The sequence below is a fragment of the Anas platyrhynchos genome, chromosome 7, assembly GCF_047663525.1.
Source record: "Anas platyrhynchos isolate ZD024472 breed Pekin duck chromosome 7, IASCAAS_PekinDuck_T2T, whole genome shotgun sequence".
Taxonomy (NCBI): domain Eukaryota; kingdom Metazoa; phylum Chordata; class Aves; order Anseriformes; family Anatidae; genus Anas; species Anas platyrhynchos.
The window spans coordinates 11,169,278-11,184,683 of NC_092593.1; the positions used below are offsets into that span (position 1 = coordinate 11,169,278).

General features: G+C 38.5%; 1 protein-coding gene and 1 long non-coding RNA gene across 16 annotated transcripts in view; one reads left to right on the forward strand and one right to left on the reverse strand.

Annotated features, from left to right (window-relative positions):
• The window catches only part of R3HDM1 (R3H domain containing 1), a 50,520-nt gene extending 41,223 nt beyond the window's left edge, over positions 1-9,297 (forward strand). For 10 of the 15 annotated variants that reach the window (XM_027461238.3, XM_027461239.3, XM_072040724.1 and 7 more), the window contains 7 exons: positions 142-245; positions 825-992; positions 4,025-4,194; positions 4,419-4,569; positions 5,995-6,077; positions 6,876-6,960; positions 7,872-9,297. In XM_027461238.3, coding sequence (XP_027317039.1) covers positions 142-245; positions 825-992; positions 4,025-4,194; positions 4,419-4,569; positions 5,995-6,077; positions 6,876-6,960; positions 7,872-8,233 — 1,123 coding nt within the window. In that variant the 3' untranslated portion in view covers positions 8,234-9,297. The remainder of the gene's footprint in view (positions 1-141; positions 246-824; positions 993-4,024; positions 4,195-4,418; positions 4,570-5,994; positions 6,078-6,875; positions 6,961-7,871) is intronic. The other 5 variants (XM_072040725.1, XM_027461246.3, XM_027461249.3 and 2 more) reach the window with 1 other exon arrangement.
• LOC106017335 (uncharacterized) lies at positions 8,742-15,396 on the reverse strand. The gene is made up of 2 exons (XR_003498321.3): positions 15,252-15,396; positions 8,742-15,029 (listed from the first exon to the last, which is right to left on the reverse strand). It is a non-coding gene; the product is annotated as an uncharacterized lncRNA (long non-coding RNA).
• Between the last annotated feature and the right edge of the window lie 10 nt (positions 15,397-15,406).

The window sequence follows — 15,406 nt, forward strand, 5'->3', positions numbered from 1 at the left end:
TAACGGGGAATATTGCTGATTGAAGTTAGCAATACCCCAGTAACTTGCCGTCTGTGTAGACAGCAAACACAATGGTTATGATTAAATAAATACATGACATAAACCTCTGGTAGTCATGTTTGTTTTTTATTGTTATTATAGTTCATCAGTAGGATATTTGCAGCCTCCTGGATCAGAGCAGATACAGTTTCCTAGAACATCATCACCATGTAACTCACAGCAGCTTCAAGGACAGCAATGTGCAGGTTGGAGGATTGAAGTGTGTTTTTGTGTGTGTGTGTTGTGGTTTTGTTTGTTAGTTTGTGTTGTTTGTTTTTGTTTTTTTTGAAAGACTTATAAGTTTCTAACAATTATTATGCTGGGTGATTGCATAAGGGTTTAATTTAGAATTAACTATTGTATTGTATTTCCTTCTGTATACTATGTTTAAAATTATATTGCAAGCAGATTAACTTCACATCTTAATTTATCACTGAGAGCCCTCAAGTTACTTTCTTAGAATTTAGTCCTGTATGGCATAATGGCTTGCAAGTCAGCTTTTGAATTGAGACAGACATGGGAACAATGCTTTCTCACCCAAATGACTTTCATCTTTTCCTCAATTATGGGAGCTATGTGGGTCTGATTGATTTATTTATTTTTGGAGTTCCTGAGAAGAGGCTAAAAATTGTAATCATTCTGGGTCTGGACTGAGACGAGTAGTCACTTTTTTTTTTTTTTTTACTGTTGAAAGGGGAAATGTAATACTCATAAGTTGTGTGGTGCATTCTGTTTTCCTGTTTGTTTTTTTCTGTTAGCCTTATTTACTGCTTCTGCTTTCATAGTTTATAGCAACCATTCAAGTCAGAAGCCATCACCTCCTACATTATTGCCACCTTCATCAAAGTCAAAGCCGCAACAGGCTGCTTCCATTGTGCACTACAGCATAGTGTCTCCACCCTCATCATGTAAAAGTTCACCCACTGGTCTTTCCATCATGCAGCCAATAAAAGGTATATTTTATTGGGATTTTCATCTACACCATTCTGTCTAGACATCTGTTGTAAATGGTCAGACTGATTTTATGGCTCCCTGCTAGAACAGTTGTGACTTGAATGAATACTTTTTTCTTAATTCTTCGTCTAAATTGCTATCATTGTAACATTAAAAATTACAACTTTTGAACTGAAATGAAACAAAAGCCAACCTCACGTGGGCAGCTTGGAGGCAGCCTTCTTCAACAGAGAAGATTGTCACATAGCAGAAGCATTTAAATCAGGTTTGGAGTGTTTCAGTCTTTTAGGTAATTTTTAAAAGGCATATAAATAGCAGCTTCAGTGGCGTGTGAAAACACCAGTGATACAGAGCTTGTCTTATGCGTGAAACGTTTGTAAATATTAACATCCAAACACTTAAAACCTCTGAATTTCCAAACACAATTATCATAAAATTGGGCTGGTCAGGAGGTTAAGAGTATAAAGTAGCCTTCAAACCAGAGGTTATAGATCAATCATAGCGAGTGGTACTGTCCTTATTTCACTGCTGATGTTTGATGCATCAGAGAGATTTGGTTGGCAAAAAAGGGAGTAATCTCAAACATTGCTATCTCAGTATTTTTCAGGCAAGTAATAGATTAAACAACTAGGTCAGTGTCCTAGTTTCCAGTATAGATGTGATGGTTCTTACAAACTTATAAGATACTTTTAGAGCCTGTTTATTAGTAAATAGGTAACATCCAGTTAAGTGGCAGGATAGCTGTTCACAGCAGTTCTGGTTTTGTTTCCAGTTCTTCAACACTTCAAATTTGTTTGGATGTAGTTCTAGAAGACTGTCATTTCAGGATGTCCAAAATCAGTCTAGCCCTACTTGGTTCTACCCTTACCTTGGTAGTTTTGGTTTTATGCCATTTTGAAGGCCTGATTCAAAGCTGTTGAACTGTGATTAATACAAGTTTGGGGAAGGGGAGAGCCTCTGTGACAGAGAACAAGTACCGAGTGAATAAAGAAAAGCATGCGCTCCAGCTACAGTGATACTGAGATGATACCTCAAGGTGATTGAGGTGAGGACATATGCAGACAAGCAGCTGAGTGGTAGATTTGTAGAAGACCAGACTCCCAATCTGGGAGATTTTTCAGGGGTTTCTTCTGTGTTTTTTCTTCTCATGCATTTTGATAATTGAAGTGAAGTGTCTACAAACAGCTATGCTATCGATGACGCTTTATTTCAAGCATGCTTGTTTAGGCAAAGATTTCCATTTGTTTTCACTTACTGAAATGCTGTAGAAGTAGAAAGAACCAGCATTTGGGGGATTTATGGAGGGTGTTTTTTTTGTAGTTTAAGTAGAATTTACAGATTGTGACACATTTTAGAAATGATGCTATTGATAATTCTGAAATACAAGCGTGTTTTTGTTGGGCATTCTTATTGAACAGAGATGAGACAAAAGAGTTGTATGCCAAGTGTTGCAGAATAATATAAAATATAGTATTTTAAGACAGTAAGATGTAAATATACCATTTTAATGTTTATAAATATATGCATAAAAATTAAATAATATAAATATAAATATATGCATAAAAATGAAATATTTTTTAATGTGTAAAACAGTGTGTACATAGATGTTTGCTTGGTACACCTCAGGTTTATGTATAGGGTTTACATAAGCTTATGGCTTGGCCACTTGGAAAGTGTTGTGGGGTGTGTTGTTCTGATTGTGTAGCAGATACCTGTAAGTAGATGTATGTTTTCTTTTGCCATGCAACAAAATAGAACAATTCGCAATGTGGCTCTTACAGGAACACTCAAATTTATATCCACTAAAATTGGTGAGGTAATCTGATGATTACATCTAAGTCTGTAATACCTGGGTAGAACGTTTTTGCCATTAAAAAGATTGTAAATGGAATATAGATGCGAAAGTACTGCTTGTATCACTTTATTTTGATAAAAATCAGTATAATAAGTATTTCAGAATACAGTTTAGAAAAGCTAATATAGTTTTATTATTGAATTTGTTATTTTATGTTACTTGGTTTGCATTTCAAAGGAGTCAGATTGTTTTCACTGCCCCTACGGTCCAAAAAGAAACAATAGTACATATAAAATGCATTTAAAAAAAAATCCATATCTGACTTACTGTTCCTAACTGATGCTACAACATAGGCGGTGAGTTGAGAAGATTGTAGATCCCATCTTTATAGGTGAATGATTAAATGCAGTTTCAATCACATATTTTAATCATTGTTTCAAATAAATTATGTAAGCAGTGGGTAGAGGAAAAAAGGAAACTGAAAACAACCATTTTCACATGAACATGATATTATATAAATTACCTGGGAAAGGGACAGGTCAACAGGGGGAGGGCCAGTTTTCTCTCTGGAAACCTCTCATCACAACTCTTACACAAAACTGTAAGGAACAGCATCAGCTGTTTGGCCATTCTCTAACTGGAGTTTGTGTAGCTACCACAGTGGCAAAGTGGTACAGGATGTGGGGATCAGCTTGCAGTCTCTGCGCAGAAGAACAATCTCAGTTATGTAAAAATCCATTGTAAAATTTGTAAATGAGGGTAATTTTGCCTCGGACTGAAGATTAATTAGGTCTTTCTAATGTATGGTATAATATCAGATAAAACATCTGGCGTATCTTGTAAACTAACTAGGTAAACTGTTTTTAAATGATGTATATTTTTCTTGATAGGATTGTTCTTCAATGCATTACTCTGACAGTAACTGCAATGAATGTTGAGTAATTTCAACTACCATTAAATAGAATTTATTTCAAAAATATTCTCAATAATGAGTTTCATTGGTTCCATTTATCTTTTATAGTTCTGGGAAGCCTTCTCAAGTTAGTCTAGTGCACGTTTATCTGATAGTGGAAATATAATTGTTCAGAAGATACTTGTCCTAGTTTTCTGTAATTGAGCAGCTTATTTAGCAAGATATCCATTATGCTATTTCTCTTTTTTCACATTTTTTCTTGTAAAATAAAAATTTAAATATATGATAAGCTAACTGTATTCTACCAATTTCTTGTCTTGCAGCAGTAGCAGCACCACCAGGTGGAGGAGTAGTAATGATGCAGCTAAATATACCTAACAATCCTCAGCCTCGGAACCATTCACCTCCACAGTGGAAACAGAATAAATACTACTGTGATCATCAAAGGGGGCAGAAGTCCGCAGAACTTAGCACTTTAGACAGTGCTGCACAGGTATGAGCTTTTGGATTTATTTTCCAGCATGACTTATTTGCATAAATTGCACCTTTGCATGTCATTTTGTGTTGGTTTTCTTTCTCCCCAAAAGTGCTTTTGGGGAATAAAATCTGTTCTGATGGTATTTAATATACCAATTTTAATTTTGCTTCCAGCGTTTGAATGCTGTAGATGTCATTGCTCACCTAGATACTTTCTAAAACACTAACTTGTTTATCCAGTTGCAGCATAGTCCTCAAGTAGGTAGTCCCGTCACCTCACCGGCCCAATCACCAGCACCAGCTCAGCTATCAAACATGAAGAACATCCGTCCCACATTAACACCTCTTTCTATTGTGCCCCAGTTTTCTAGACCTTTCGTCCCTGGACAAGGTATATTTTTAGTTAACTAAAATATTTCTGTGGTTTTATTTTCAATAAATGTTTTAAAATACAAGCTATATAAGGATTTTGTGACGAACTGTGGCTCACTTGAGTAGTCTTGCTGCTGAAGCAGGATCATCAAAACTGCCCACCTTGCATCATGTACAATTTGGCCTTATCACTCTGCACTGGTATCATTCCCCATATTCTCAAACGCCTCAATCTTTTGTTGTTGGACCTTCTTTAACTCACTAGCTTTCTCTCATGAGAAATTGCCCACTGTAGAATTGAAAATATTAATACAATGTTTGATATAATTTAGTTTCAAGTTTTAACCATAAATCAAGAACTCTACATCTATTTACAAAAGGCATAATTTTAGAGCTACAAAGATAAATCATGTGGGACAAACTGACCTTAACACATTGGGTGGTAATGGTATCTTTTGGAGAAAAGGACACAGAAATGTCACGTTAAGATGAATGTTCTACCAAACTCATTTACTCGTTGATGATGCAATGAATCAAACCACTGCCTAAGTGCAAATTCTTCATTCCTTTTAGAAAAACTAGCATGATAGAAGAAAAATCCTTGTAGAATAATTTCATTCATTCCTCTGCTGCCATGTTATCGTAAAACAGAAAATAGGGAATTTTCACTGAGATGTGATTAAAAATTGGAAAAACAAATGATAAATCCTGTGTCAGTGACCAAGGATGCCCATTATGTTTGGACATCTGCAATTGCCAAACTTGAAATCAGTGGGTCTTACTTTATAGAAAAATTGCATTAAAGTAAAACAAAACTTAGAGAAAAATCTGTTAGGTCTTCCTTACTGATAGAGAAGACCTTATTTTCCTTTGTTTGCCTTTGTCTTACCTTCTGCATGATCTTTACACTATTGCTTTGTGTTCCATTCCTCTTGTAAAAAAAAAAAAAAAAAAATCCAGGTTGCCTGTTGTAAGTCGTGTCCCTCAACTTTCTTAATCTTCTGTGATTTATTAAAAATTTATGTTCACCGATCTTGTGGCTCCTTGGCGCAAAAAGGATATACAGATGTACCTGGCACTAGATTACCAGGAATATAGGGATATTACCATGGAAATGGTTAAACTGTTACACTGAGAGCAGCCTCATTAAGCTCATTTTGATGTGACAGGATTTAGAGAAGACTGCTTTGAAGGGGAAAAAAAATAGTACATTTTCCCGTGGAACTCTGAAATACAAGAGAGCCTTAGGCTTGTAGCCTTCCACCTTGTGATCAGTAAGACTTATTTATATGCATTTACTTAACTGCCAAATCTTATTTTCTTAGCTTAGCTAAATACACTGCTTTGTGAAGTCATTCTGATTTCTCTTTGGTGTAAGAGAATTTGGAGAGAGTTTTTATATTACAGAAAAAAAAAAAGCTTTCTAATTACCTTTCTCTTTAAGGAGATGCCAGATACCCATTGCTCGGCCAGCCCCTGCAATACAATCCACCATCTTTGTTACGTGGACAAGTAGCAAGCCAACAGGTATTAAAGACAACACTCTCCTGGAAACACTGAAGAAAACAGTTCAGGACTACAGTTATAATAACCATGAACAGGAGAATATATCATTGCATTAGAAAAGTAACTGATTGGAAAGCACGTGCTTTCCAATAACTGTTTTTATTCTGTGTTGATCCTTCCCATTGTTCCTGTTGCAAAAATATAGAGAAGCATCATGAAATGTAGCTTTTCTTTTGAAACGAAATTCCAACCTACAAAAGATAGAAGCCCAGTGTAGAATATGGATTCTTTTGGAGGCAGTTTGCCAGCAGTTCCAAAAATTGGAGAGAGACTGTTTCTGTAAATTATTGTTTTATTTGAATAAGTTTTTTAAAAATAGAAAATACATACGGGTCTTTCTAAGCAAAGGGTGTCTTTGTTTCTTACAAGAAAGCCAAAATATTAAGAGTTGGCAAAGCTCACAAGTCTTGCCATCTATTTAATTTCTGGGACAGACATAGACCCTCTCCCTTGCTCAGTTCTACCTGAGATCAGCCAGAAGGTGTGTTGGGTTTGGGGGCGGGGATGGATTTTTTTTCCAAGAAGGGTTGAGGTGATTTTTCGTCATTTGCTTCCTTTCTTCTGAAGGATTGAATGCCCCTGACTGCAGGATTGCTAAACTCCATGACTAAAATCAGACATGGAAATCTTTTCTATACCGCAGTAGCACAGGTTACTTTTCAGACATTCTTCTGCATCATTTTTCACTGAGCTAACCCAGATATTTCAAATTACTGATGCGCTGTCATTAAAGTACATCATTTATATCCATCTCTCCAGTGTCAGCCTGGAAACAGACACGGAAACAGGGGGAAGAAACCAGCAAAGAAGGCTGCTTCAACAGATCTTGGTGCGGGAGAACCAGGTATAGAATTGCTGACTGACACAGTCCTCCAGCAGAATAAATTGTGGTGACAGGCTAGGGATGTAATGAGAAAAGCACAGGTGAGAAAAGGGCCAGAATGAAATGTAACTGGGCAGAAATGGGCATGGCAAACCATGGAAACAAAGATGGACAGAAGACTTGATTAGGAGAGAGAGGAAAGATAATGAGAGAGAGAGAGGAATGAGAAAAGCGTAGTTTTGAAAGCTGGAGAAAAGACTAGAGAAGACCAGGACTGGACAGTACTAAAAGGAAAAGCAAGTTTACTGGATTCAAGCCAAGTCCAAAACCCTTCTCCCATAATATTTTAGTAAACGTGTACCCCTGCTTCCTCTTACTTCTGTGAAATGCAAAATCATACCTAAACCAGAAAAAAGTTAATACTTAGTTTTTTCCTTCTAATAAAAATAAATCCATGAATTTTGAGAACACGCTAGGAGATCTGCAGGTTGGGTCTTCGGAGTTGGTAAAGATGTCATCCAAATAAAACCTGACATCAGCTGTTCTCCCATCTTTACTGGAAATTACTTGTGTTGCAAGTGTTACCTACCATCAGCTCTTTGCAGAAAATTACTGATAAATCAGTTCTTTCTAACCATTTTCTGGAGAAGATTCTGAAAGCAGAGAGACTAGCTGTTTAGCACAGTGATGTGTGAAGAGCGTCAGGTGGTAGAGTGAGTGTTCAAATCTACTGCAAAATTTGGTGTGGATTCCCTGCCCCACTCTTCTGAGGGGCCTCTTTGTATCCTCAGCTTTTCTGTGACAGCAGAATGCCCCTCAAGTTTCATGGCATCAGGCAGTTGGAGATGTGAGATGAAATAACTCACTTTCCGCTGTGTGATGTACATTTCAATACAACTGCCGATTTTGATTCCATCTTTTTCTTGTTTCAGTTGTGGGAAAAGTTCTAGAAATAACTGAACTGCCAGAAGGCATAACTCGTATGGAAGCAGAGAAACTATTCGGAGAACTTTTAAAAGTTGGTGCCAAGATTCGGTGGCTAAGGGATTCGCAGTGTCTGCAGACGCAGCAGCACCGTCGTTACTGTGGCAGCGGGGATAGCAATGTGAACACTGAGCCATCCAAACCCAGTGACTTGGCCTCCACGTACACGGTTCTAGCTACGTTCCCTACGATGTCAGCTGCTCAGAACGCATTGAAGAAACAAAATAGTACCTCAGTGAACAAGTTCAGGCTGAGAACGAGCAAGAAGCACTACGACTTTCACATTCTGGAAAGGGCTAGTTCTCAGTAGCAGTTCTATCAGTGGACACTCAGCCTTTACTACTTCATGTCCTCCTCTCCTCGATTGGCTTGATGTTACGGGGTTTCTGCTCTCTTTAGAGAGACTCCTGGGATGTTTTGTCATGTGACATTAACCATTGAAGAATAACCCAGTGATCCAGCGAGATGAAGAAAAAAAAATAAAGAGTTGATCCCAGACAATAGCAAGGAATCACCTTTGAGAAAAGGCAGCTTTCTATAAGGAATGCCGCTGAGATGCCCCCTACTTTTATAATAGTTTTGTTTTATATTTTTGAATTCTTGTATCAGATCCAAAGTTCTATTGTACAGCAAACATTCATAAAATCCCACGTCCAGATTTGTATTTTATAATCCCTTTTCACAGCCAGCACGCAGCTGTCCATTCCAAAGCAGGAGCCTGAGGATTGGTGGAGGGGAAAAGAGAACCATGTCCAAGGAATTACTCTCATTTTCTAGCGAAGTACCCCAAATCTTCAAATTAACCTGTTCCTTTCCCCTTGTGTTTTTTTTGTTTTGTTTTGTTGTTTTTTTTTTAAAGGAAAAAAATATAATTTTAGTAACTAGCTAACTCCTTAGATGGTGGTTTTCTTTTGAGATTCATTCAAGCAATGTCAAAAGAAATCAGAAGTTGGTTGTAACCTTGAAGGATTTGCTTCTGATCCAACAAGTTTAATAAGTATTTAAGGGGGAATATGAATAGATTACAAAGAATGTTCACTGAATCACATTTTAATATTTCTTTTTAGCAAAAAGGTGAAGAAACTAAATTGTCTTCACAAGTGACAAAATGTTTGCACTTTAATTGTGTTCCCACCAGTATGAATCTCTTTCTCTTCCTTTTCACGCTAAGATAATTGTATTTGATAAGTGCTGGAAACCTTTTTAATGGTTTAAGTTTTCATCATTTGCAGATGCTCACTGGACATTAAAGATTAATTGCACATAAAAATGAAACAAACATTTTTTTTTTCAATTTGTGTAATTTGCAAGGCTGTACAATGTGTGCTGATGCAAGCCTTTTTCAGTTCAAGAAAATAAATGTTTACAAACAAACTTTTTCAGTGCACTTGTTTAAACTTCTAGGATTCTTCTGAAACCTGGATGAACGCATCGATGGTTTGGATCCTTTAATGTGAGAAAATAACTTGTTAATAACATAAACACTAGAATTTCTCAAAGAACCGCTCTCTCTGTTCCTCTTCTTGAAGCATTTATTTATGTCAGCCTCCTTGTTTTTTTTGGGTTTTTTTTTGTTTTTTTTTTTGTTTTTAAGTGTTTCCCTATATAAGTAAAACTAGGAAGAAATTGATCAGGGACCATGAGGTGCTGCTCCTGTTTTTGTTTTTTATTATTCTTAGCATGGGCACTGACTTGCTGCATAGACAAGTAATAACTTGTTCCCTTCCTTTACAGCTGTAGTTCTGTAAAACATTCATTTGTAATTTCCATAAGTGGAAACTTGAGGTAAATGTTATATTATAAAAATACATTTTACAGAGGGAAAGAATTTAGAGGCATTAATTTTCACCATGTTTTGAAAACTCTACCACTCAACAACCAAATGTAAACATGTGAAGTGGTAGTAACAGTCCTGTGCATGCTCAAATCATTCATGTGATAGATCAATTTTCTTCTACGTATTTTTGATTAGTCTGGGAATGATGCAGCCTAACGAACGAGGCATGTGGGACTTGACCCTGCAAAATGCCATAGTGACAGGTATTTACATGGCTGAGGGTACACTTACGCTTGGATGTTCTCCTGAAGTAGAGGGAAAATGTTCAACTTCAAGCCCTTAGCCAAAAGACAGATTTACTTATCAACAGATAAGCAGATCCACTTTGCTAAGTCCGTTTCACTAAAAGGATGGATGTTTCTTGGCATTCAAGTTCATTTGTTACTACTTGAATGAAGAGTCATGCCTGAGAGGACGTATTTCTTCCTCCTGAGGTGGGAGTGCTGTAGCACTCAGTGCCTCTATCACCCCCAAGTTACGCGGATTACAATATTCCGCTCCTCTCAGCAGCCCAGAGGTGGTAACACAACCACTGCACAGGCTACATCACTGCTTCTTGTCAATTCTCCAGCACTAGCTCAAGATTACTGTTTTACTCCCGTGAAAGTAGTTAACAAATTAAATGTCTGTACTGACGGGTGTTGAAACAAAGAAAGGCAGCTGCTTCCTGTGGCTAAACATTTCCAGGACATTGTTCCATAAATGTAGAAGAGGAATGTATAACGGAGACTTTTCATCTATTCTGAATGACCTAAGACCAGAGCTAAGCGTAACATTAAATCTAGGTATTTCCAAAGGATGCTGCATGACTCGCTTCATTTAATAAACTTTCCCCGTAATAACCAAAGAGAAGAAAACAAAGAGGAGAGAGGTAAGCATGGAGAATGTGAGCGAGGCAAACAAAAGGAGGAGAGGAACAAGTCTCAGCCAATATTTCTTAACAAGTATGTTGTAAATTTGAGTGAAAGTTCCTCCAGAAGAAAAAAAGCATTTAGTAAGTCAGTTTTATTCTAATCCTGAATGACTCTTATCTACAGTTAGTTTCCCCTTTCTGGGCATGCTTTCTTTCCTGTTAAGTAGGGGCCGTTAAAGTTTTTGATCTGGGTATGCTGATGTGTACTTCATTGATTAACACCCCTGAAGTCCTATTAATTATAAAGGTCTCTGATGTCTAAAATGGGCACAAACTAACATATTTCCACTTTACAGTCTTTTGTTCATTCCAGCTGTTGTGCCATTTCATACTGTCTCTAGTAACTGGCCAGGGTTCATCAGACATCAGCTCTCAAACTTGTTGAACCAAGACCAGCCCCACTCTCCTGGCTTTTACACTTCTGCCCCTTCTGGTTCCCTAAAACACCCAAGTCTAGGGACTGCACAAAAACCCTGAAACTAGGTTTATTCCATGGGTTTGGATCACGTTCTACAAAGCAAATGACTGTACTTCATGGCTTGAAATAGACGCTATATATAAAACTCGCTTTCTCAAGTGTGCTCAGCTAATCCAGAACCAGCCTATTTGAGCTTCCTGTCATTCCACAGTGAAGCTATTTTAAAAGTAAGTAACAGCCAACAGAATTAAACAGGGACTCGAACTGTTGCAGTGGTTTAAGGCTTTTTATTTGTCTGTGAGCATGTCTTAACTGTTGAAGGTGAGGAAAAAGCACTGGAAGAATAACCAGAAAACACAAGCTCATCTGGCTATTACCTACCCCCCAAGTGGTAAGGCTACTACTCGAGTAAGCTTTTATTAATGCAGTAACATTACTGTATAAAATGCATCCCTGAACTGTGGACAGATTCAATGTTATTTGTGATAGTACAACGAAAATGATTGCTTAAAATCAAGAAAACAAGCAAACCCCATCCTTTAGGAACAGTGAAAAAACAATGGGCATGAGGTTGGACTCAGGAAGATCTCCTCACAGCACTGCAGAGCTGCCAAACTGCCCTTGTGTGCTTCACGTTTCATTAAGTCTGGAGTGGTATAAAATTAAAAAACCAGTACGCTGCACCTTACCTAAAACAAATCTTACCCTGAGCAAATCTAACCCATTTTAATCTGAAAGTCTTTTCTTTTGCTCACACATGTAGAAGATGACTGTAAAAAGTAGTGGAACATCATCTACAAAGAAAGGACTTCAGCACTGTTGTGTACTAGCAACTGAAGACTACAGAACTTGGGTGCTCCTACCTGTGACTGTCCCTGATCTCAGAAGCCCATCCCTTACATTTCAAGGTCCAGATGAGGACGGTGGCACAGAGATGGGAGTTTAGTTCTGTTGAAGCATGAGAAGAATCATTTAGTATTGAATAAGGCACTTTGATACGCAGCTTGCCTTTCCCAGCAAAACCAGTTTTGTTGTCCTGTATTAGTCAAACTGCTCTATACCCCTTTCCTATCCAGTAATGCAAGCCCTTTCCCTCTGAAGGTAGAATAAAGTCACGTTCTCATGCTTTAACACTCATTTGTGCCTTAAAATTGCACATCCAGCACGTTGTTTTGAGTTGATCCTGTAGTAGCTTGTTTGGATGTCTGAAAGGGAGTCAAAATTGCAACTAACTTCTATGAAGATCTAATTTAGCTCCATGAATTTATTTTTCCCTAAAAAAAAAAAAAGTGGCATGGGCTGCAATTTCATGTATTTAGCCCTGAGGCAAGGAACACTTGCATGAAGTTTTAGAGGAAATTGATCAAACCGCTTTTATGCCAAGGGTCATGACAAATTATTGTAGCTCAAAAAGGACAGCCTTCAATCCCTTTGGTTCTTCTACAGTCCAGTCTTGTGCCATCTCTTATAACATCACTGATGAGGTACCTCTATTCAAAGTGTTGGTTCTGCTCACATTTAAAGTGTTCTGGGTTTGGGTATTTCCGGTTAGTGATGTCGATAAGCGTAAAAACAGTGCACAATGTTAATGTTACTTCATTTTGGAAGTCTTAATTCCTGTGTGTAGTTGAGAACACTTAAAAGGGTCCAGTTTCCAAAACCTGAACATTAAGTCTCTTTAAGCTATCTTATTCTGGAACCGAAGAGCAAAGTCACTATTCACAGCTGAAAATTTTAGATGTAAGGTCCAATGTAAATGAGGAAGTCTCTTGGTTGCCTTGAAAATGATGCAGTTGTGTTGTTACCGTAACACGTACGAGCCTCCCTTTGGTTCAATGTCTACCTTCTGTGTTTAGGCTTGTAGGGCTGGAGTTGGGACCTGTCTGGCAGCCCCTTGTTAGCAAGGCTTATTTTTTATCCTGCTTGTAACTACTTGACTGCTTTGCAATGCTAGCAGATATTGTCAAAATTTGTCAGGTTGAAAGCGGGTCTTGCTTAAGAGATGATTAAGAAGCATTAAAAATTGGTACAGGGCACAAAGACTTTACCATTTGCTGCTTTTTTAATGTTAATTTTCAGTCTTACTGTTAAAGCAGACAAGCCTAGTCATCATATGGGCTGCATGCAACTGTAATGAACTGTTTCTGCACTTCTGAAGAGAAATTTGAATGTCAGATAAGACTAGTGCTGTAAACCAAAGAGCTCTGTAGGAAAACCTGTATGTTGCTGACACTTGTTTGCTTTTAAAACTGGTTAAAAATATAAAAATAAACTGTGCTGCTGTGTATAATTTTTAACAGTGAAGTTTATTCTTAATTCAGATCCCATGCCCCAGTTAACTGCAAATCGGAGTTAGACTAAGTTATGATGATAAACCGTGCTGACAGCAGTGAAACCTCTCAGACATAGGCGCAGCAGAGGTAGAAGTGCTAGAAGATGGCTGCAGCATGCACTGGTTTCAACCCTAAACGATCTGCTACATTTGTTTTCCTAAAATCACTTGACAGCTAACTTAAAGAAAATCTATACATATCTATTTATAAAAATGGACTAATGCACATCATGCACAATTTACATAGGACCTCAGACGGAACTTGAAATGGGGACACTGGCATTCTCCTTCTTTCTAACACCTAACTTGTAACTTTTTTGCACTAGTTATAAGATTAGTTAGGGAGATGGGTATGCAGCACAGCCTTGCCCTTCTGATGGTTTCCAAATTAGTTACTCTAAGAAATAGCACCATTAAGTGTGCTATGATAGCCTCCAGTATTGGTTTATAGATATGAGGAAGTGCACCACAGCTTGTCTTGTTTAGTCAAATTATTTGCCTTTTAACCTGGCTTAAATTGATACTTTGAACTGTTAATGAACCACTGATTAGCATCAAGTGACAGTGCAATTAAAAATAATTCACTAATAAAAATATTTTCCTGTACAAAGTCAATCTGCAGTGTTGTTCTGTTGTTGTTGCTGCTGCTATTTATTGCTTGGTGTTGTGTTTTTTTTTTGAGGGGGTCGTGATTCACCAATCTCTTAAAATGTAAATGAGTCTCTTGCATTGTTTCCCATACTAATTGCCAAATTCAAGCTTTGTGTATTTTATCTTAAACTAGCTGAAGTTTCCCCAAGAGCAACAGATGTGATTTCCATCAAATTTGGATCAGTATGTTCTGAAAAGTTTCAGACTTGCAATACCAAATGCTCTGGAGGTGGACTGTGAAGCTACCTCACACATTACGCAATGTTGCCATTACAAGTGATTTGGGAAGCAGGCTGGATGTGAGAGAAGCCTTTCCAAATCACTTTAAAGAAAGGCTCAGGAAGGTTCCCTAATCCACATGTGGCATTTTTTTCCTTTAGGGTTCTTATTTGTCCCCACCTAGTGTCTGAGGTGGTGCAACCCGCCCAACTCCATCCCTCTGCCCTGCACTACAAATGCTCCCTATGCATGGAGCGTTCTGCTGCTCCTCAGGGACACCTGCTCAAGGGGCTCTCAGATTAATTAGTTATACCTGCAGAGACACGTGCAACTGCAGCAACTCAATGGCCCCACGGTTAGAGAATTATACTTGTTACATTTTAATTATTTGAAAATTCTAATACTTCTTCAAGATGTAAAGATTGTCCGCTCTCACAAAAGTCACCTATCCAGTCATTAGTAAGCCTTTCACTTTTATGTTTAAACAAAATTCCTTTCTTGAAGTGGTATAAAAATTTTTGAGAATCATGTTTGCAAAACAATTTCCCAAACGAGTGGTGTTCAGCACCTCTTACCCTTCTTGTGCAACTCAGCTTCTAACTGGAGGTTCCAAACGCAGGGTGGGTGATTAATGCAAACTGCAGCTGCCGGGAACGCCATGAGGATGAGCACAGCAACGTATCACACGTCTGCATCGAGCTCATGATGCTTGTACACGTTACACCCTAACCTCTGCCTTTACACGAAGATACATAACAGGGATGAACAAAAAGTCATCTCTAAAAAATGTGTATTGTTTACATTGCTACCACCCCCCCCACCTCCCACTAACCCTGTCCCCAGGCGCCAGCCCCAGCCCCTCCTCCAGCACCCCGAGGGGCGGTGACCCCCCCCTCCCTGGGCAACCCGTCCCAGCGCCTGGCTGCTTTCTGAGGAGAAATATCTCCTCATTTCCAACCTGAGCCTCCCTGGCGCACCCTGGGGCTGTTCCCTGTGGCCCCATCGCTCACACAGCGCGCAGTTCCCCCACTTTCCCCTCAGGGTCCCCCCGCGCTCCCTCCCCCCCTCATCCCGCAGCCCCCTCCCTGCCCCCAGCCCCCAAGATGGCGCCCG